We start from the raw sequence: 20890 nt of genomic DNA, 5'->3' as shown, positions 1-20890 counted from the left end.
TCCCACATGCCACGGAGCAACTGGGCCCATGCGCCACAACTACTGAGCCTATGCTCTAGAGCTGGCGAGGCACAACTACTGAGCCCGCGTTCTACAATTACTGAAGCCCACATGCCTAGAGCCTGTGCTCTGCAGTGAAGAGAGTAGCCCCCACTTGCCACAACTAGAGAAAGCCCATGTGCAGCAACGAAGACCTAATGCAGCCAAAAATAAATAGATAAAATAAATAAACTAAAAAAAAAAGAGAGAGAGAAGATCCTGATAATGCCCTTAGGTTTCTGCAGCATTTTCAGATTTCTTATTTCAGGCATTCTTAAGATTTATCTGGTCTTCACAATAACCCTGCAAAGTAGGTGGAGGAGACACTGTTATCCCCATTTCTCAGAATGAAATAGAGGCCCCAAATAGGTATAAGACTCCCCAGGATCACAGAGCTGATTGGTGCCAGAGCCCCTAGCTTGCTGGACCTGTGTCTGGATTGTTTGACAATGGCGATGGGCCACCAGGCCATTGCTCAGATGGCTTCCTTCACAGGGGCTAGTGTTGCTGAAGATTCACCCAGAATCTCCATTTTTAACTTTTATTGCCTCATTTATCTGCTCTGTTCGTGACCCTGGATGCATCTAGGCTTAGAGATGGACTGAGCTGCAAAAATATGTTGCAAATGACAAATGGACGTCTGGGCAGTCACTCAGCAGGGGCCCCTCCTACTTCACTGCTCCTGGCTCACCTGCATTTGCTTTCTCTCTCCCTGGCTCCAAACACCTCCAAGATTTCTGCACCTGCTTTGGCTCCGCATATTTGGTGTTCCTTTGGATTTGTCTCCTGTAATTGTAGGCCTTTGCCTGCTCCTTAAACCTCAGAAACCCTCTGACTCCAGAGTCCTCAGCCCTATTTAAGCCCAACCACTGGTCAGGCCTGCCACTGGGATGGTTATGGGCCAACCCTGAAAACACATCAGTCCCATATTTATAGTGATGCTTCCTCAGATTTTAAGCCACATGTACCAGATAAATGTTTTTGTCCTTTTATTTCTCTATTTAAAAAAAGAGTCTCTATAAAAATAATTCCTTTTAAGTTCTTTAATTAGGTGTAAATTTTATATCCAGCCCAAGTACATCTCTTTTTCTTTCATTCACTCAGAAACACGGAAGTGTCTCTTTCGTGGTGCAACTATCAGAGTTAGATGCAAATAACCTGGGGTGGAGCACACAAGCTTGAGTGTGGTAGAGGAGGGGAATGATTAAGACATGCCTCTGGGGAGTTCAGGGTATAGTTGGAGAGAAGCCTGCATCTCAAGATTACAACAGAGTGTGATAAGCATAATGATAGGGACATGTAGAAAGGGCTGTGGGAGCAACAAAGACCTTGCCAAAGGGGCCAGAGGGCATACAGCGAAAAGGACATTTAAACTACATCTTCAGAAGTCAACATTTAGCCACATATAGACTCAAAATTTTTTCCAAAGTAGAATGCTGGCTAAAGGTCTTTCCCATAATTACTCTGATGAGAGGATCCACCTGAGCATGTTATATGGCTTCTCTGTCATGACGTGATTTCACTGTCTTCTCTTGTGTTGCTGCATTGTGACTTCATACGTTCCAGGGGCATTCCACGTGGCAACCAAAGGGCAGGGAGTGAGGACAGCGGGCCCTGCTCGGGGCTGTTACGTGGCAAAAGCCCTCTTTGCAGTCACATTATCCTTGTTTCCTCCTATAACATGGGAGAGTCTTTCTTTTTAGGGTTCAGTGGCTCAACAGGTTTGGAAGGATTTGGTAAAGGGATGCTTCCTTGAGTTCTGCTGCTTGGAGAAGACAGGAAATTTAGCAAATCAAATGGCAAAGGTAAAACCACTGTGGACGGTTTCTCTGTGGACAAGGATTGCAGGGTGTGGAGGTACCGAAGCTGAACGGCAGCTGGAGTGCCTGACAGAATCTCGGCTGCCATCCTCAGGGACTCGGACGCAGCCTTCTCCCCTTCCGCAGCGATCATCTAGACAAGGGATGTGAAGAAAAGCAAAGTGATTTTTCTTCTTCGCCCCATGAAGGTTTTAATCCTACTTAGTGTGACTCAACAAACAAGCACTAGTATCTACTGTGTGACAGGTGTTGCTAAGCACAGGGGAGCAGACTATCTTTTGTTCTTAAGGATCTTGATCTAGGCAGAGAGATTACACTGTTAATTGTAATTTAGGGTAGAAGTTTTTAAGGGCCATGACCAGTATAGAGGAAGTGTTAGGGGAGTTATTATGTCTGGTGGGCCTTGGAAGAGTAGTAGGATTTTGCCATTTAGAGGAAAGGTTGGCCAGCATTCCAGGCAAAGACATGGAATCCTGAAAGAATGACTCCCAACTCAGGTTAGCATTTCGGAAGAGAAAGCATGAAGCTCACCACCCAAATGTCACCTTAAAGTGGGCAAAGGGCACTGGACTCGGAGATCTAGAAGCAACTCTGCCCAGAGGACTGCCTTCCTCCTCCACCAAAGCTCCAAAGTTATCCACCCTCTTACATAGTTAGGGGTTTTTCTTTACCTACATTCTGTTCTTTAAGGGAAATCCACCCTCCCTCCAGTCCTCATTTTCTCTTCCCAACACCCTTCCCGCCCACACCTGAATCCTCAGGAGCTGCCGGCAGCCACATCTTCTCCCTGGCACGCCTGAGTAGAGGCTATGAGTAGCACAGCCTTCTCTCAGCTCTGGCGTTGAGGGAATTGGGCCCTGATCATGGTTGTCCCTCCAGAGCTATGCAAAGCTAACGATACAGGTTGGGGTGTCATTAACCTAGAGGTGACAGGTGACTGATATTACCCAGGGAAAGATGCCAGTGCTAGAGAAGAGGGATGGAGTGTGGGGAGATGCCTTTAGGGAGAGAGGGAGAAGGCAAGATTCAAGGAGGAGAAGGTCACTGTTACCAATAACTTCAGAGACAGGGAGTAACAGGAAAAGAGACCTTACATTGGTCAGTTAGGAGGCTATGAACACACTTGAGGAGAGCAATTTTAATAGAGTGGTGTGGGCACAAGCCAGATTCCCCCCAGCGCCTGGATGAATAGGTGAGGAGCGAAGGGGAAATGTTCTCCATGAGGAGGCCTTCTTTTGGATTCTCTGGTGATCCTCAAAGAGCAGCTGTGCAGGAGGACGGCCTGCTCAGGGCTGGCTCACCCGCACTTTGGCCTGTCTCTGTGCTTCGGCCTCCACCGCCAGCGAGTGCTGCAGCCCGGCTGGCAGCCTCACATCCTTACTGAAAGAGAAAGGGCATGGGTAGGTAGGTGTGCAGCACTGCTTTTAGCAGCCGGAGCTTTCATACAGACCTGCCACCTTCTCTGCTGTCATTTCATGACGTACAGCGAATTCTGATTTAGCAGCGTGTGTGGCCCCCGACCTCTGCGCAGACAGTGGGCAGGGAAGAGCAGCTTCAGGGCAGTGCCTCAAATGCTGATTTTTCTTATCACTGATGCTATAGTAGAGTTATGGTTTTCTCTTTACAAGTGAAACAAATTTTGTGTTGATATACGATGAACATTTTCCCACTTAAAGTTTAATCTAAATCCCGGCTGTTAAATTTCAATAATGAAGAACAGCCTTGAAGAGCCATACTATTAATAATGAGGGAAGTCATCTAAGTTTATAAAAGAGAACTGATTTTGAAAAGGGTAGAACTGACCAAATGAGAACAATACTTAATGTATTGCATGAAAGATACAAAATTGTATTTTCCCCCTGATTGTAACTATAAAAAAATACATAGAAAAATTGGCAGTTCCTCAGAAAGTTAAATATGGAGTTACCATATGATCCAGTAATTCCACCCCTAGTATATACCCAAGGGAAGTGAAAACATGTTCACACAAAAACTTTCACATGAATGTTCATTGCAGCATGATTCATAATGGTCCCAAAGTGGAAACAACCCAAATGTCCATCAGCTGATGAGTAGATAAACAAAATGTGGTGTAGCCAGCTGCACAATAGAATAGTATTCGACCATAGAAAGGAATGAAGTACTGATCCATGCTACACCATGGTTGGATGCTGAAAACATTAAGGTAAGTGAAGGAAGCCAGACTCAAAAGGCCACAGATTGTGTGATTATAATATTTATAATAAATTCCTGGAATAGCCAAATCCAGAGAGACAGAGAGTAGATTAGTGGTTGTCAGGGGCTAGGGGTTGAGGAGGCAATGAAGAATTCCTGCTTAGTGGATGCAGACTTTCTTTTGGAGATGATAAGAATATTCTGAAATTAGATGGTAGTGGTGGTTGCATCACTCTGTGAATATACTAAAAACCACTGAGTTGTAATTTAAAATGGTTAAAAATGGTGAGTTTTGTTATGTGAATTTTATCTTTAAAAATTGTTTAAATCCATAGAAATCTGAAAGTAATTTGCCCAGATGTTACAGTGGTTATGTTATGGCTATGAGGTAATAGGTAAATTTTTTTCTTTCTTCCAAATTTATGCTAATATGGCTACAGTACTCATTCAATGAAAATAATTTTCCAAATAGAAGTTTTTAAATAAAACCAAAATATCTCCCTTTATCATATTGTTCTTCCTGGTTAATTTCCTACCCACATTTCTGTTCTCTCCACTTTGATTCCCCAAATACAGGTCACTGCATCCAAGGCAACCTGTGGAGGGAAGAGTTGAGATGTCAGTAAGAACCTCCGGGTGGGAGGAGAACACCCCTATGCACCGATGGCCATTGCACTGAGAAAGCACATTTCTTCTGAAAGGATATTATGTACTTCCCTGTTTTGTTTTAACATTATAGGGCCTTGCAAAAATTGTTGAATTTGCACAGTGCCACTCAACAAATATTTGTGGAATTAAAGATGGTGTGGTAGGCTGACTAATGGCTCCTAAAGACATCCATGCCCTAATCCCTGGAACCTGTGAGTGTTACCCGAAAAGAGACTTTGCAGATGCAATTAAGTTCCAGGCTCTTAAAATGGGGAGTTTATCCTGGATCTTGCTGGTGGGCCCTAAAAGCAACTGCAAGTGTCCTTATAAGAGGGAAGTGGAGGGACATCTGGCTACAGAAGAGGAGGAGGTGGTGTGATGATGGAAGCAGGGGTTGGAGTGCTGTGCTTTTAAGATGGAGGAAGGGGCCATGATCTAAAGAATGCAGGTGGCCACCTGAAGCTGAAAAAGGCAAGGAAATGAATTCTCCTCTCAAAACCTCCAGAAGGAACCAGTCCTGCTGACTGACACCTTGACTCTGGCCCAGTAAAACTTCTTTTGGACTTCTGGCCTTCAAAACTGTAAGGTTGGTACTTCCCTTGTGGTCCAGTGGTAAAGAATCTGCCTTCCAATGCAGGGGACGTGGGTTCGATCCCTGGTCAGGGTACTAGGATCCCATGTGCCACAGGGCAACTAAGCCCGTGTGCCACAACCAAGAGCCTGTGCACCGCTACTAAGACCCGACGCAGCCAATAAATAAATAAATAGATATTTTTAAAAAAAAACCGTAAGGTTAAATTGGTGGTGGTTTAAGCCGTCAAGTTTGTGGTAATTTGCTACAGAAGCAATAGGAAATAATAGAGATGGTATATTTGTTAAATTTGTTCTAAAATGCATTTATTAGAGAACCAAAATCTTTAGTCTCTCTCATATGATATTCTCTTCCATATAATATTCATTTACGGGTGCTTTCACTTCCTGTTGGTGGCACGCATCTTCCCCACCTCCCCATCCCAGGAGTGGGAAGAAAATGAACTATGTGTTCTGGAAAGGGGGGCAGGGCATGGAGCAATATACGGGCCATACCCTTTTTCCTTTTTAACTTATTTCTGATGATTTCTTGGTGCTTAGATAAATAGTTAGCTTAGTGCATTGGGAACCCTGAGAAGACTAATTTAGGGGGTTGATGGGAGGAAGGAATGTTGAAAAAGACTTCATAGAGGAGGTGACATCTTAAAGAACAATACGATTTTGCCTGTGGGGAAGAGGGAAATATTCGGTACAGAGGAACAGCCTAAGAGCAGGCATGGAAGCATAGACACACTGAACACTGGAGAAACACTAAGTCAGCTGGAGGATTAGATACACTGGGGGAAGGACAGCAAGAGGTGAGGCTACAACAGTTGGGTCATTTATCCACTCATCCAAAAACCCAGTATCTGGCTGCTATGTAACAGCCCCATGCCAGGTACTGAGGACAAAAGATGAATAAAATATGACCCCTGACATTATGGAGTTCATGGTATGGGAAGACAAATGGGTAAATACATAAATTATAATTCAGCATAACAAGGGCAAGCTTGAGTGTCAAGTGTCTGGACCTTATCCTTTATCCTTTGGAGGGGAGAGATGAACAGGAAGACAGGCTGAAGGGAGGGCAGAGGGGAGCAATGTGAGTGGTTTTTAAATTCCAGAGCAGCAACTCCCCTGAGTCTTCTTGTTCTAACTTCTCCTTTCAGCTTCTCTTATTTCCTGAATTCTTCCTTCTTCCACTAGGATGCTAATCCCAGTTTTATCAGTGATGAATTGGACATGTCACGACATTTGGATACTTCATTTTCTCAGCTGTGTCTGCTCAGGCCCCATCAGGCACAATCATTATCAATGTCTTCGATCCTTAGTTCCTTCTATTGAGGTCTTCCCTCAGCTAGACTCGATTCATAGCGTCCGAACTCAGTTCTGGGCTTGGGTGCCTCATGGCCTCAATGACGGGCTCCGTCACTGGTGGTAATTGCCGCCCGACTGGCCAGCTGCCTAGAATGCTGCTTTGTTCCCATCTCTCTTCTGAATACCTTTGCCAACTTGTCTTGGTAAGAAGTGAAGATGCCTACCCTGGTTGTGGGCAAGGTCACTGAGCTTGCTGCCTGCGGCCTAGACGCTGCTGCTTGTGAAGCAGCTCTTGCTTTTCTCTCCCTCCTATCATTCCAACTCAATCAAATCTAGATGATGGATTGGGTAATTAATCACATAAGGGTCTGTGACATCTTACCTCTTTTCATCTGAAAGTCTTATTTGAACTTATCATTAGCTAACTTTGCTTGTTTCCCCAACTAGACTGTAAGATCCCAAGATGCATTCCTTATCATCTCTGTGTCCCACCAACCCACCCTGTCCAGCCACACCACACCTGCCAGCTCCCACCCCCACCACCTTGTGCTATGTGGGCACTTTACAATGAGTCTAAAGCCACTCTTTGTATTGAGAACAAAAACTGTGGCAATGACAGGCTAATCAGCACAGATAGGTGACTATGATTGGCTCAGGGTCAATTGGCAACCTCTTAACTGTCAGCTCCTTACAGGATGGTACCTTTGAATGCATGGCGCATGGAAGATTCAGTAAATGGCCAATGAAGAAAGGAATAAAAGATAAAGGGATACTTCAGCATACTTGGTGTTAAATTCATCTAAGTACCTTTACATCTTGTGCAATGCTCTTCCTCTCTAGAAGAATTTCAGTGAGGGATCGATGTGCTAGGAGACGCTTCATGGTGGTTTGCACAAGGAATTGGACCGCTTTGGACACATGAGCAAGACTGCTTAGGAGAAGAGAGGCATTTTCCATTCGGTAGTAGCAGATGGCATCTATCTCCATTACAAACATATCTTTGGTTACAACCTAGGCAGAAAAAAAATTTGGATGACAACCCTGATTCTTGGGTTCCTTTCCCACATGAGGATAGAGGAGCTAAATATGTTCAAAGGGTATTTCCTCAGAGTAAGATGATGGTAAGAAAAAGAGTAGTTGGCTTGCCCTTTAATCAAAATAGACTTTTTTTTAAATTATGGAGTTTGTATTAAATACACTAAAGAACTCAGAATTTAAAGGAATCTTGTTGTAAATCCTTTTGTAAAAACAAAAATCAGGATAATTTTCTTACATGAAAACATTCCGTTGATTATATATCAGGTCTTTTAAAACCGCTGCCAAAATAATCTCCTAAAAGAGCAACATGTTCTGGGAAACAAGCACTCAAATGTATTGAGTGTGCATTTAGAGGGCAGTTTGGTGATACATATCAAAAGCCCTAAAAGATGTATGTGCACAACATTTCCATTTTTAGACATTAATCACAGGGATATATTTCAAGGGTTTAGCTGCAAGGATATGATTCATAGTATTGCTTATTGTAATAAAAAAAGTAGAAATAATATCAACAATGGGAATTAGTTGAGTAAATTCCAATTACTCAATTAGTTGAGTAAATTAGTTGAGTAAAATCCATACAATGAAATGCTGTGTGTCTGTTTAAAGCAAAGAGGTAGAAGCATAGGTAATATATGAAAAGGTGATAACAGTAGACTGTTGAGTGAAAAAAGACATGTTGCAAAATAGTATGTATGGTGTGATATACAAACGCACACACATATATATGTCTGAAACTACAACCACATATATAGAAAAGTCTGAAAGGATACATTCTAAAATATCAACTCTATGGGTGATAGGATTAGGTATAAGTTTTACTCCTTTTTATACTTTATTATATAAAATAAGCCTTTTAAAAGTATATTATTTTTATTCACATTTCCATTTACCAAAAGAAAGAATGAGAAAGAACCTCAGACTGAAAGTGGGAGACAGTTTAGGAAAGGCTTATAAATCTGAATCAGTAACAGGAAAGTCTAGATGTTATCTCTACATTTAACTTTTAATTGTGGTAAAATACACAAAACATCAAATTCACCATCTTAACCATTTTTAAGTGCACAACTCAGTAGTGTTAAGTACATTCACATTGTTGGGCAGCCAGTGTCCAGAACTCTTTACATCTTGCAAAACTGAAAACTGGTCAACAATTCCCCATTCTCCCCTCCTGGCAGTCCCCGCAACCATCATTCACTTTCTGTTGCTCTGAATTTCATGACTCTATGTTCCTCATATAAATGGAATCATACAGTATTTGTCTTTTTGTGACTGGCTTATTTCACTTGGCATACTTTTCTCAAGGTTCAGCCATGTTGTAGTATATGCCGGAATTTCTTTCCTTTTTAAGGCTGATTATTATTCCATTGTCGGCATATACATTTTGTTTATCTATTCAGCCATTAATGGGCATGTGGATTGCTTCCACCTTTTGGCCATTGTGAAAAAAAAATGATGCTATGAACATAGGTATACAAACGTCTCTTCAGTACCCTGCTTTCAATTCTTTGGCATCTATACCCAAAAGTAGAATTGGTGGATTATATGGTAATTCTATTTTTAATTTTTTGAGGAACTGTCATACTGTTTTCTACAGTAGCTGCACCATTTTACATTCCTACCTACAGTATACAAGGGTTCCAATTTCTCTACATCTTTGCCAACACTTATTATTTTCTGTCTTTTAATAAAGCCATCCTGATAGATGTGAGGTGGTACCTCATTGTGGTTTTGATTTGCATTTCTCTGATGATTAGTGATGTGGAGCATCTTTTCATGTGTTTTTTGGCCATTTGTATATCTGCTTTGGAGAAATGTCTATTCAAGTCTGTATTGAAATGTCTATTCAAGTCAAGTATATATACTATCTACCATATATGGAGGGCAATCTGCTTTACTCAGAGTCATCTGATTTAAATATTAATCTTATCTAAAAAAATACCTTAACAGCAACATCTAGATGTATTTGACCAAATATTTGGGTACCATGGCTTAGCCAGGTTGACACATAACATTAACCATCAGAAAGGCCTGTGTCCATTTTTAATTGGATTGTTTGCTTTCTTCTTGTTGAGTTATAAAATTTTATATATTCTGGATATTAACCTCTTATCAGATATAGTATTTGCAGTTTTTTCCCCATTTCGTAAGTTGCCTTTTCATTCTGTTGATTGTGTCCTTTGTTGTAAAGGAGTTTTAAATTTTGATGTAGCCCATATCTCTTTTTCTTTTCTACTTTTGAGCAAAAATAGTCATTTTCCTCTGGCCCAGAAGTGGTAGCTCGGCCAGGGAAAATGTAGAAAGAAAGCAAAATCCACCACTTGGCTTACCTCGTGAAAGGGTATCTCCAAGGTTTGGAGGCGAAGGTCAACCTTGTGGTAGGTATCCAGGCAGGGCAAAAAGAAGAAAAGGCCTAGAAGAGGGGGCAGGGGAAGTGACAGGTGAATGGCTAGCATGGAGGCCGTTTGGGGTTCACTCTTGGCGTCAAGCTGCATGTTGCATTGCTTTTCTTAGCCTCCAACTGCCCATAGACCTCCCCACATCCCACCTCCACCCATGGTGTGTTTGTTGTTACTAAGGCTACCAAATAATTTGTTGTTCAAGCTGGGACACTTTTGAGGGTGAAAGGAGAGCACTATTATGACTTACACCAGGACAACAGGCATAAACAGGGATTATCCCCAGCAAAATGGGCTGTATGATCACCTTGGTCGTGGTGCTGACCTGTCCAGATATTGGGTTACACATCTGTCTCCTTCACTATATTTAAACTCTATAACAAGAGCATCTTATGCATTCCTGTTAGCCTTAGTGCCTAACTTAGTGCCTTTTAGGTGCTCTGTAAAACTGTTTCTTGAATCCATGTGTGTAAGAACTTTAGAGCCAGCAACCTCCATGTGGTATTTCTTAAAATGTGAGCCCCAAAGGAATCAGAATAGCAACATCATGATACCAGCCTTCTGGTTGGTTAGTTAGTCCTCATCCACCCAATATAATGTATAGGGTCAATGTGCAATCAATATTTTAGATTGATTTATTGAGATTTTCTGAGAGACCATTGGACACTGTAGGCTTGTACAAGAGCCCAAGCTTTGTTGGAATCAGCAGTACTTCACAGCACCCATGATCTCTCTGAGGAGCCACCCAGCTACTAGCCCTCTCAAACCCAGTCGAGAAGGATGCCAAGAACTAGAACCAGAACAAGGCAGTCCCTGTTCTGGAACTACAGGGTCTGGTTCTATTTTTGTGTGAACCAATCTGTTGGTTCTGAATCTTCAAACTGATTTGTGTCTCCTAGCCTGGTCTCTATTCTCTATCTGTTTCTGTAGAGCTGGCTTGGAACTTGGACCCTTTCCAATCTATGCACAGTGGGACTTTGCTTCTTCTCACGTCTTCCTGGCTTAGCTCTTCAAACCCCAACTATTAGACTTCTCAGACTAACGATACTTCTATCTGTGCCCCATAATCAGCTTGGACTTCTGGATACAAACTCTGTAAGACTTTAGGTTCCTAGAGACTAGAGACCATGTCTAATTCATCCATCTTCATATCCTTTGTAGTTAAACAATGAAACATGGGAAGTGCTTAATCTATGTTTCTTAAATTTCATGAACTGAAGGCCAATTTGTTACTTGGATGCTGAACTTTGCCTATCTAGCCTGGTTTGTTCTGATTCCCTGGATCCTGAACTAGCTCAGTTTTGCTCTGAGAATTCACAGGACTCAGACCACTTACATGTTCTACTCAAACCAGTGCCTGGTCATAGGTCCTAGCCTACTTGCTACTCCAGCCAGCCTGGCCCTGGCATTCAGCTTTTTTGCATCCACTCTCTCTTTTGGTCACTGTGACCTGGTAGTAATGCTCTCTGAAGAATTTCTTAATAACCTGTGTTACAAGTAACAGATTGAAAAATGAAGATATCATGAATCAAGTTACTTCATGTAATCTGAGGGCTGTATCACAAATATGCATGGATTGAAGAAATTGGCAAGTCTCTGGGGGGTAAAAAAGGTCATTCTTACCAGGGCCTTTGGCTCTTCCAGGAAGCAGATGTCCCAGTCGGAATATAATTACTCTCTCATACTCCTGTATAACCTAAAGGAAAATTTAATGCTTTTGAATCACTCCAAGAGATTAAAATGAAGTATTCAAAAGACCTTGGTGTGAGAGTGATCCTAGGTATCAGAAATCTTTTGCTTTGAGAACCAAGAAAAAATTTCTGTTAATACTTACATTTCTAAAATATATACTTAGTAAATGAAGAATTTCAGAAACCAATGAAAAAGTATAATAATTTTTGAGACTGTGGACAGAATTTTGATTAGAGATTCATGGTTATCTAAAAGATAATTGGTTCCACCAAATCAAAGTAGTCACAGCATATTTAATTTTGTATATTGCTGTGATTGATGCATTGTGAGCTTTTACATGTATCACTCATTAGCTATTTGCAGACCTTACAGCAGCCATGCAGGTGCTCAGATCACCCTTCAGGAAGAGCCTGTAGCCAACTATATGTTGTCTGTAGGAGATACACTTTTTATTTAAATATACAAATAGGTTGAAAGTAAAAAGATAGAAAAAAATATACCACACAAAGAGTAACCAAAAGAGAGTAGGAGTGACTATACCAATATCAGACAAAATGAAGTTTAAAACAAACACGCAAAAATGTTACTAGTGATAAAGAGGGACATTTGTGTAACGATAAAATGGCCAACGTGTTAGGAAAGTATAACAATGGTAAACATATATGTACCTAAAAATAGAGTTCCAACATATATAAAACAAAAACCAAAAGAACTGAAGGTAGATATAGACAATTCAATAATAAAAGTTGGAGACTTTACTATCCCACTTTCAATCATGGATAAAACAACTAGGCAGAAGGTCAACAAGGAAAGAAAAACTTGAACAACACTATAAACAAACTAAACCTAACAGATAGCTATGCATAACTCCACCCAACAATAGTAGAATACATATTCTTCTCAAGCACACAAGAAACATCTCCAGGATAGACCATATGCTGGGCCATAAAAAAACTCAATAAATTTAAAAGGATTGAAAGCACACTAAGTATATTCTCTGATTACAATGGAATGAAATTAGAAATCGATAACAGAAGGAAATTTGGGAAATTCACATATATATGGAAATTAAACCACACACTCTAAAGTAACTGATAGGTCAAAGAAGATATCACAAAAGAAATTAAAAAACACTTTGAGGGACTTCGCTGGTGGTGCAGTGGTCAAGAATCTGCCTGCCAATGCAGGGGACATGGGTTCGAGCCTGGTCCAGGAAGATCCCACATGCCGTGGAGCAACTAAGCCTGTGTGCCACAACTACTGAGCCTGCGCCCTAGAACCTGCGAGCCACAACTATTGAAGCCTGCGTGCCTAGAGCCTATGCTCCACAACAAGAGAAGCCACCACAATGAGAAGCCTGTGCACTGCAACAAAGAGTAGCCCCCACTCGCCGCAACTACAGAAAGCCTGCATGCAGCAACAAAGACCCAATGCAGCCAAAAATAAATAAAATAAAAAATAAATAAAATTTAAAAATGCTGTAAATTCAAAACACAATGATTTAAAAAGTTTATTAAAAAAACAAAACACTTTGAGATGAATGAAAACAAAACCTCAAGATGCCAAAACATATGGGATGCAACTAAAGTAGTGCTTAAAGGAAAATTTATAGCTGTAAATGCCTATAACAAAAGAGAAGAAATATCTCAAAATAATACCCTAATTTTCTACCTTAATATACTGGAAATAGAAGCACAAACTAAACTCAAAGTAAGCAGGAAGAAGAAAATAAAGATTAGAGTGGAAATAAATGCAATAGAAAATAGAAAAGCATCAGAGAAAATCAACTGAACCAAAAGTTGGTTCTTTGACAAGATCAACAAAATTGACAAATACTTAGCAAGACTGACCAAGAGAAAAGAGAGGAGATTCAAATTGCTGAAATCAGGAGTCAAAGAGGAATGACAGAGACATCACTACTGTCCTTACAGAAATAAAAAAGATTATAAAAGAAAATATATTATGAACAACTATATACCAACAAATTAGATAACAGGTGAAATGGACAAATTCCTACAGTCATAAACTATTAAAACTGACTCGAGAAGAAAAATAAAAATGAAAAAGACCCAGAATTAAAAGACTGAATTAGTAGTTTAAAAATTTCCCACAAAGAGAAGTCCAGGACCAGATGGCTTCACTGGTAAATTCTGCCAAATATTTAAAGAGGAATTAATACCAGTTCTTCACAAATTCTCCCAAATAATAGAAGAGGAGGGAAATCTTTCCAACTCATTCTCTGAGGCCAGTATTACCCTGATACCAAAACAAGACAGTGATATCACAAGACAAGAAAACTACAGACCAGTATCTCTCATGAATATAAATGCAGAAATCCTCAACAAACAACCAGCAACTTGACTCCAGTAACATATAAAAAGGATTATACATCATAACCAAGTGGGACTTATTCTAGGAATACACAGTTGATTTAACATCCAAAATTCAATGAATGTAATACACCATATTAACAGAATAAAGGGCAAATACCATGTAATCATCTCAGTGGGGGAAGAATGACAGTCTGGAGGAGTCAAGGAAGGCTTCACAGTTATCTCTGAGCAGGTATAAAGAGTAAGAGCCCTCCTGGAAGGTGAGTGGGAGTGAGGGCATTCCATGCAGAGCAGACAACACACACCAAAACACAGAAATGAGAGTGGACATGGTGTGGTCAGTGAGAGAAACCAGGAAATTACATATTGAGTCCTCATGGAATCTCACCTTTATGCAGAACCAGATAGAAAAAGGGAAGGTCACAATGATGAAGAGCAGGGATGTGAGGACAAGAAGCCACTCACAAGCCCCTAAACTGGAAGACTTGGTACCTTAAAAAAAAAAAAAAAAAGCAAAAGAATAATTATATTGGAACTTCACCATATTCACTGACTAGCACCTCTAGTCCAGTCCTTGGTATTAGGGTCAGAGCAGTTTGCCGACTTTGCTGGAAATAGTGGAACGAGCTGGATATCAGCGTGGTCAGTTCCCAGAGCCGGAGGCGCGGTCTGTGTGAAGGGCTTTGTGGGCAGATAGAAGGTGGAGCAGGCTCCTGGAAAGGCAGTGGAGGGTACACTGGAACAAGTACAGAATCTGGGCAGAAGGTCTGGGTTCTGGTTCTGGCTCCACCATTTTCTGTCCAAATGACCTTAAGCAAGGTACACAACCTCTCAGTTTTCTCATCTATTCAAGGAAATGCTATTGCATAACTATTTCATAATAACTATCTCGTGGAATAGCTCATATCTCTGGCATAAGAATGAAATGACATAAACATAAAAGCACCGAACTGTGTTTTTTTTACATGTCTGGTGTTGTCATTTAAAACTCATGTTTACCTAGTGGTAACTGCTACAAAAGTACTTTTTCTATCTGAGCCCCTCTTAAATAGGTACCTTAAAAATACATGATCAATGAAATTGCTACAAAATAGATTTATGTTCCAAAGGCTGTTAGCATTACAAAGGTTCCATTTAAGTCTTTGTTTTTCAGTGTGAAAAGCAGATTGCTGTCAACTTTGTTAGACATGATTGGCTTTACTTTTGAGCTATCCATTTCCAACTAGAGGACAGAAGCTGTGCTCCTTTTATTTGCATGTGCCAAAAAGGCATACACACACACCACACACACACATACACACACACACACAGCCATACTTAGATGATATTTCCTTAGTATCCTCTAGAAGTATAATTTTGAGAAAAAACAGGACCCCTTGTCCCTCTCTGCATAGTTTCTTCTATTTGAAGTGGTTCAAACCACATGTGTCCAGAGGTTCATCTTCCCTGAAATTACAGCTCCATCTACCACTTGCCCCAATATCTGAAATTCCTCCATGAGAGCCCCTTCTTTGGCTTCAGGTGTGGATCTTTAGACAGTCTTTGAAAATCACCTATATGGGGTAATATTAGCCCATTTGTGCCTATACAAAAGTGATAAGGAACTGGAGTACAGGCCATCCAGGTTGCTTGGGTGATAAATGAAATGGTATCAGGGAAAATTCAGTCTCAAGGACATAAGCTTCTTGGGGCCTTGTCTTGTTTAAACCGTGTCCCAGGACTGGAATAGTGCCTGACACATACAGGTGCTCAATAAATACTTGTTGAATGTAGGAAGGAAGGAGAAGTGGATAATGAAAATGATTTAAATGTAATGGTTATAGAAATCTCAAGAATTTTAATCCACAGGTACTAGAAAACTGGCCAAAGGGATATTATTTGTCAGTTTAAAAATCTTATAGAGGAATAGAAGGTGACTAAAGATTAGAAATGGTGAAAAGTCTATTTTTAAGGGATGGGAAGGAAATGAATAATTAATTAGTAGGCCTGAAAATTTGATTTCCGTGCTTGCAAAATAACTGGAAAGGTCATCACCAAATTGATGTGCAGATTACTTGAAGAGGGCAGATATACAAGCTGCACCAGCACAAAACCAAACTCGGTGCTAAATGCCAATGTATGGCAGTTCCCAAATTGTGTCTCATGGAACACTAATCCTCCAGGGTGCTCCACAAAGCAAGTGTTCCTGGAGCAAACAAGTTTAGGAAATATTGTGTACTATATCCCACTCCTGGAGCTTCCCAACAGTCACTGGCATATTGAAGCTAGGAGAATCCCTGCAGTAAAGAAGCATTCTTAGCTTTGGTTTTTTGTTTTGTTTTGTTTTTTTTTTTTTTTTTTTGTGGTACTTGGGCCTCTCACTGTTGTGGCCTCTCCCGTTGCGGAGCACAGGCTCCGGATGCGCAGGCTCAGCGGCCATGGCTCATGGGCCCAGCCGCTCCGCGGCATGTGGGATCTTCCCGGACCGGGGCACGAACCCGTGTCCCCTGCATGGGCAGGCGGACTCTCAACCACTGCGCCACCAGGGAAGCCCCTTAGCTTTGTTTAACCTAGTATTTCCCAAACATTTGACCAGGCGATGTCTTCTCCAAGCAAATTCATGTTCTATGGAATTTATTTCTCATGCAACCTACTCTGGGAGATGCAGTTTTGGGAGAGGTGTTTCTATCAACATCGTATTAGTTTTTGCAATATTCTTCCCTAAGAGCAATAACAGTGTTATTGCCATGTTTACTAGTTTATAAATATATTTCATTTGCCAGTGGTAACCATGGTAAGTAAAAATAAATAAATGCACATACCGACAAAATTCATATTTTATAAGTGAAGAAAGTCCTCAAAATTCCTTCATACCATAGTTAGGGATGTGAACAGAAAACTAATATGTATACCCAAATCTAACTTGAAGCTTTACTCACAAAATATTATTCTCTTAGAATGAGTTCCCTGAATATTCAATTTGTTTAGTGTAAGTGAATAGTGAAACACTACATGTTAAAGCAGGAAGCGCCTTGAGATACGACAGTCTGAGAATCCTCAACATTTCAGTAAAGTGAAGCTTCTCTTAGTTTCTCCCGAATCTTAGGTAGCCTGGCTGTGGGAGTGTGGTACTAGTGAGGAGGAGAGGGGATGTTGATGTGTCTGCTCCCCTTTCCTCTGGGAGCCACAGAAACCTCCCAGACAAGGGCTCAGCAAGGGTGTCTCATCCTTAATGGGCTTATCCATTGCTTGGGGGTGTCTGAAGCTCTAGTCACTTTATAGCTGAACAGACTGAGTGAGGCCCACAAGGTGAAGCTACTAGCCCAAGGCCACAACTAGTTGTTGGCAGTGCTGGAACCATGACCAGAAATCAGGGATAGCACCCTGCAAGGATGGGATTTTCAATAAGACTGTTTTATTCTGGAATGCTGGCTTCTCCACTTCCCACCTGTAGGTCTTAGGCAAGTTACTTAATTCCTCAGCATTTTTTCTCATCTGTGCCACGGGAATGATAATACTCAGTAAAACACCTAGCATGTGCCTGGCACATAGTAGGAGCTCCAATAATGGGGCTCCCTTCCTTCCCTACCCCACTGATGTGGTCTGAAGCACAATACTTACAGACCTCTAACCTCAGCACTACTGTAGCAGTGAATCCAATAACCCTTTAATGACCAGAAGTTTCTGACCCATGAAAGGGCATCAGTTAGGCAAAACAGCATTAACATGGTCAACATAAACTATATCCCAATTGCTGGAATCTTTCTCAAGTCATAGCTTTCAGTGCTGCAGCATATAGGGCAGTGCGGGTAGCCAGGAAATGTTAAAATTTCATAGTCAGCAGAAAGTAGTATAACACACTATTCCTTATTTACCTTCCTTTAAACCTCCCTCACCCTGAAATTAAGGTGTAATGAGTTTTTTCTTCCATTCATTATAGAAAGGTTTGGAAGCAGATAAATTTGTTCCTAAGAGTTGCTTCACCTGCAGAAGCCAAAGAGACACCTTTCCCTGTGATTCCCTCCCTTTGGTCTAACTTGCCTCTTGTAGCTTGCAAGGATGTTTTTTTCTTTCCCTCCAGGCTTTGTGCAAGATAAGTGCTTTGAGTGTCTTATTTTATCCTCACAATTACCCTCTGAGGTGGGTACTATTGCTGTCCCCATTTGATACATGGTTAAGTCCCTGACTATGATCAAATAGTTAGCTGAGATTCAAACTGAGATCTAGCTTTTCTCTACTTGGCTCTGCTGCCTCTACTTTTTTAGAGAGTATGATCACTGCAAAGTGTAAAATACTTTTAGGAAAGTCTGAGGAGGAGAGGAGAATAAGCTACATAGTTGCCCTGAACCATGTTGATTGGTCCCCAACCTGGATCACACTCCGTCCCACCTCCCATCCATGGCTGACCCCTGAGAACAGCGGTATTTAGCTGATGTTACTTGTATTTCTTCTGATGTATTTTGGTCTCCACCACTGAGGGGTCGGTGGGTCCTATCTCGCGGCTTTCATTTCCTGGGAAGCTGAGCAGGTCCAGCAGGCTGCTCTGGCCTCCGAAGCTCTCAGTGCGGTGCCTCATTGCCCCTTAATTGCCATCCCTTGGGTACCACTTGGAAAGGCCGCACCCCCTCCCGGGGCCTCAGCCTGACCGCTGTACCTTCCTCAGGCCGCTCGCTCTCCAGCAGCGCCACCACCTCGGTGCCCTCCTCGCCAGAGCCCCGGACCTCATCCACGTCCACCACGGTGGCTGCAGGCGCTCGGGGCTCACTCGGGCTCCCTGCCCGCCCGAGGGCCGGCTGCTCCGGCCCGGCGTCCCGGCGCCCGCGGCCTCTGCCGCCCCTCTCGGCCTTCGCCCTCTTGTTCTCTTTGTGGGAGGACCCGCTGCCTCTCCCGTGGGCCTCTCTGGAGGAGCTCCGAGCCCTTTTCTCCATCCTCAGAACGACCGAATCCAGGAGCGCGGTTCCTGCAAAGTCGCTGGCAGGGATGCGGGGTGCGTCCCGTGGGGACTATAATGACCTTGGGCGGGGGCGGGACCTGGGCGGTGGGCGGGCGGGGCTCTGCTTGGGGTGAAATCCGGCAGCTGTTTCTCAGGGGAGCTGTGGACAGGGCGCGCCACCCCTGAGACTTGGTGCCACCTTCAACACTGGGTTTTTGTGAAAACCCATGTGCCAGTTTGTGGCGTTTTAAAATGTGTTTCTAGAGACGAAAATTTGAGGTGAAGTACTACGGAGGCCCGCAAACCGCTGAAGGTGTGATGGCATTTTGCTTTATGATTTGTAAATATCGTATAGAATGGGGCATGTGGTCCTCGCTTAAGACTAAAGAGCTTACGGGAAAGAAAAAAGTCGTCCAGATAGGGTAACTTTAAGGTAGAATTAGAAACTTCTCCCCAAGCACCCCCGTCTTCCCCCTTAAGATCTTCCCAAGGTTACCTTTCCTCTTTCTCCTAATTTATTTTATATCCTGGCCCTACGGTTTCTGCTGAGATTTTCACTGGTAAATATGTTGACTGACTACTCCTGGGAACATTTACATTTTAAAAGGGGGAAGGAGAGGAAAATTCTCCCAGAACTCACTCTCTCTCTCTCTCTTTCTCCAGACCTCTTCTCTCTCTCTTATGTATATTTATTTATTTTTACTAATTTATTATTTTTACTAATGCTTAAGCCTGTTGATGATGTTACTTCTTGAAGAATCAGAAGGGAAGGGATCTGATTTAACTTCTGTTTTAGGAAAGGAACACTTTTGTCCTTGGCTAGGCCCTGTTCCCATGCTCCTTTGATGAAGGCAGGAGTTTTGCTTTTTTAGGGTTCACTGGCCATGCTCCATCCAGCAGCAAACTGGGGTAGCTGCCCCACCTGCATCTGAGGAAATTGAAACATTGAATAGATCTATTTCTTTTTTAATCTCTATTAGTAATTTCTCACTGAATGCTAGGTTGGTCTAGACAACTATTCAAACTAGAGATTTATGACTCTACTCAGATAGGTCAGATCACATTATTGTATTGTTCACTTACTTTAAATTTTTCAGTATTTATTGAGTTCACATAGTGATAGCTTTTTCTCCTCTCAAAAAGTTTTATTAAAGAATGAGGACCTGAAGTAACTCAAATTGGCTCTGGAAAAACCATTCCATTACTTTCTTCCATATATGCCATGCTAGGCCACTGGGAATAAAGTAATTAAAAGATTAGTAATAAAGTAACTTAAATAGATTTGTTTTTTACTCTCTAAACCTGATTATTATTATGGGGGAAGAAATGTTTCCTCTCAAGTGCCTGACTCAGTTAATAGTTCCTGTCCAGAACACTACACTGAAAAAAATTCTGAAGCTGCATTTCCCCATAGGGGGAAAAGTATCATGATTATTTAGTATTCACTCAAAATTAATAGTTGATATTTAACATAATTAGTTTTTTTTTATCATCCTGAAAAGATTTCTCTATTTGGAAAATCATGAAACTGTAGCATTTATTGATTTTTTTTCTCAGCCTTTGATTCTGTTATGAATTAATTTGATCTAGAGTCCTAGCTATAAACTGTTAAACTAAAATTGTACCTCAATTTTTGATCCAAGAATTGGCAGAATAGTTGGCCAAATGACATTCTCAAAGCTGTACCCTGTCTCCCAATAAGCTAGAGGGATTTCTTGTAGGAAAAAAATTGATGAGAAAAAGCCATACTTGGTGTTGGAGCCCATGTTGAGTACTTGTTCTCAGTCTCCTTTGCTCTTATATCATCACTACTTCATTTTCTATATCCATTTATAACAGTAACACAAGCACTTGCTTATAACACAAGTCTGTTGGGATTATGAATGACAATGACAATATCTGAGAAAATGTGTAACATTCCATGTTAAAAAAGCCAACACAGCATCT

General features: G+C 41.5%; 1 protein-coding gene across 2 annotated transcripts; it reads right to left on the bottom strand.

The window, feature by feature from the left end:
- Positions 1–1713: 1713 nt before the first annotated feature.
- Positions 1714–18938, bottom strand: NPHS2 (NPHS2 stomatin family member, podocin). 2 transcript variants are annotated; one of them, XM_060088538.1, is made up of 8 exons: positions 18665–18938; positions 14420–14523; positions 11630–11702; positions 9938–10020; positions 7377–7580; positions 4575–4630; positions 3161–3239; positions 1714–1992 (listed from the first exon to the last, which is right to left on the bottom strand). In XM_060088538.1, exons 1-8 carry the CDS (start codon positions 18936–18938, stop codon positions 1714–1716), a joined length of 1152 nt encoding a protein of 383 aa, XP_059944521.1. The 2 variants fall into 2 exon arrangements, with proteins under 2 accessions (XP_059944521.1, XP_059944522.1); XM_060088539.1 differs by lacking the exon at positions 7377–7580.
- Between the last annotated feature and the right edge of the window lie 1952 nt (positions 18939–20890).

The sequence above is a fragment of the Mesoplodon densirostris genome, chromosome 2, assembly GCF_025265405.1.
Source record: "Mesoplodon densirostris isolate mMesDen1 chromosome 2, mMesDen1 primary haplotype, whole genome shotgun sequence".
Lineage (NCBI taxonomy): Eukaryota > Metazoa > Chordata > Mammalia > Artiodactyla > Ziphiidae > Mesoplodon > Mesoplodon densirostris.
The sequence above is the reverse complement of the archived record's forward strand: the minus strand, read 5'-3'. Positions and strand labels throughout refer to the sequence as shown.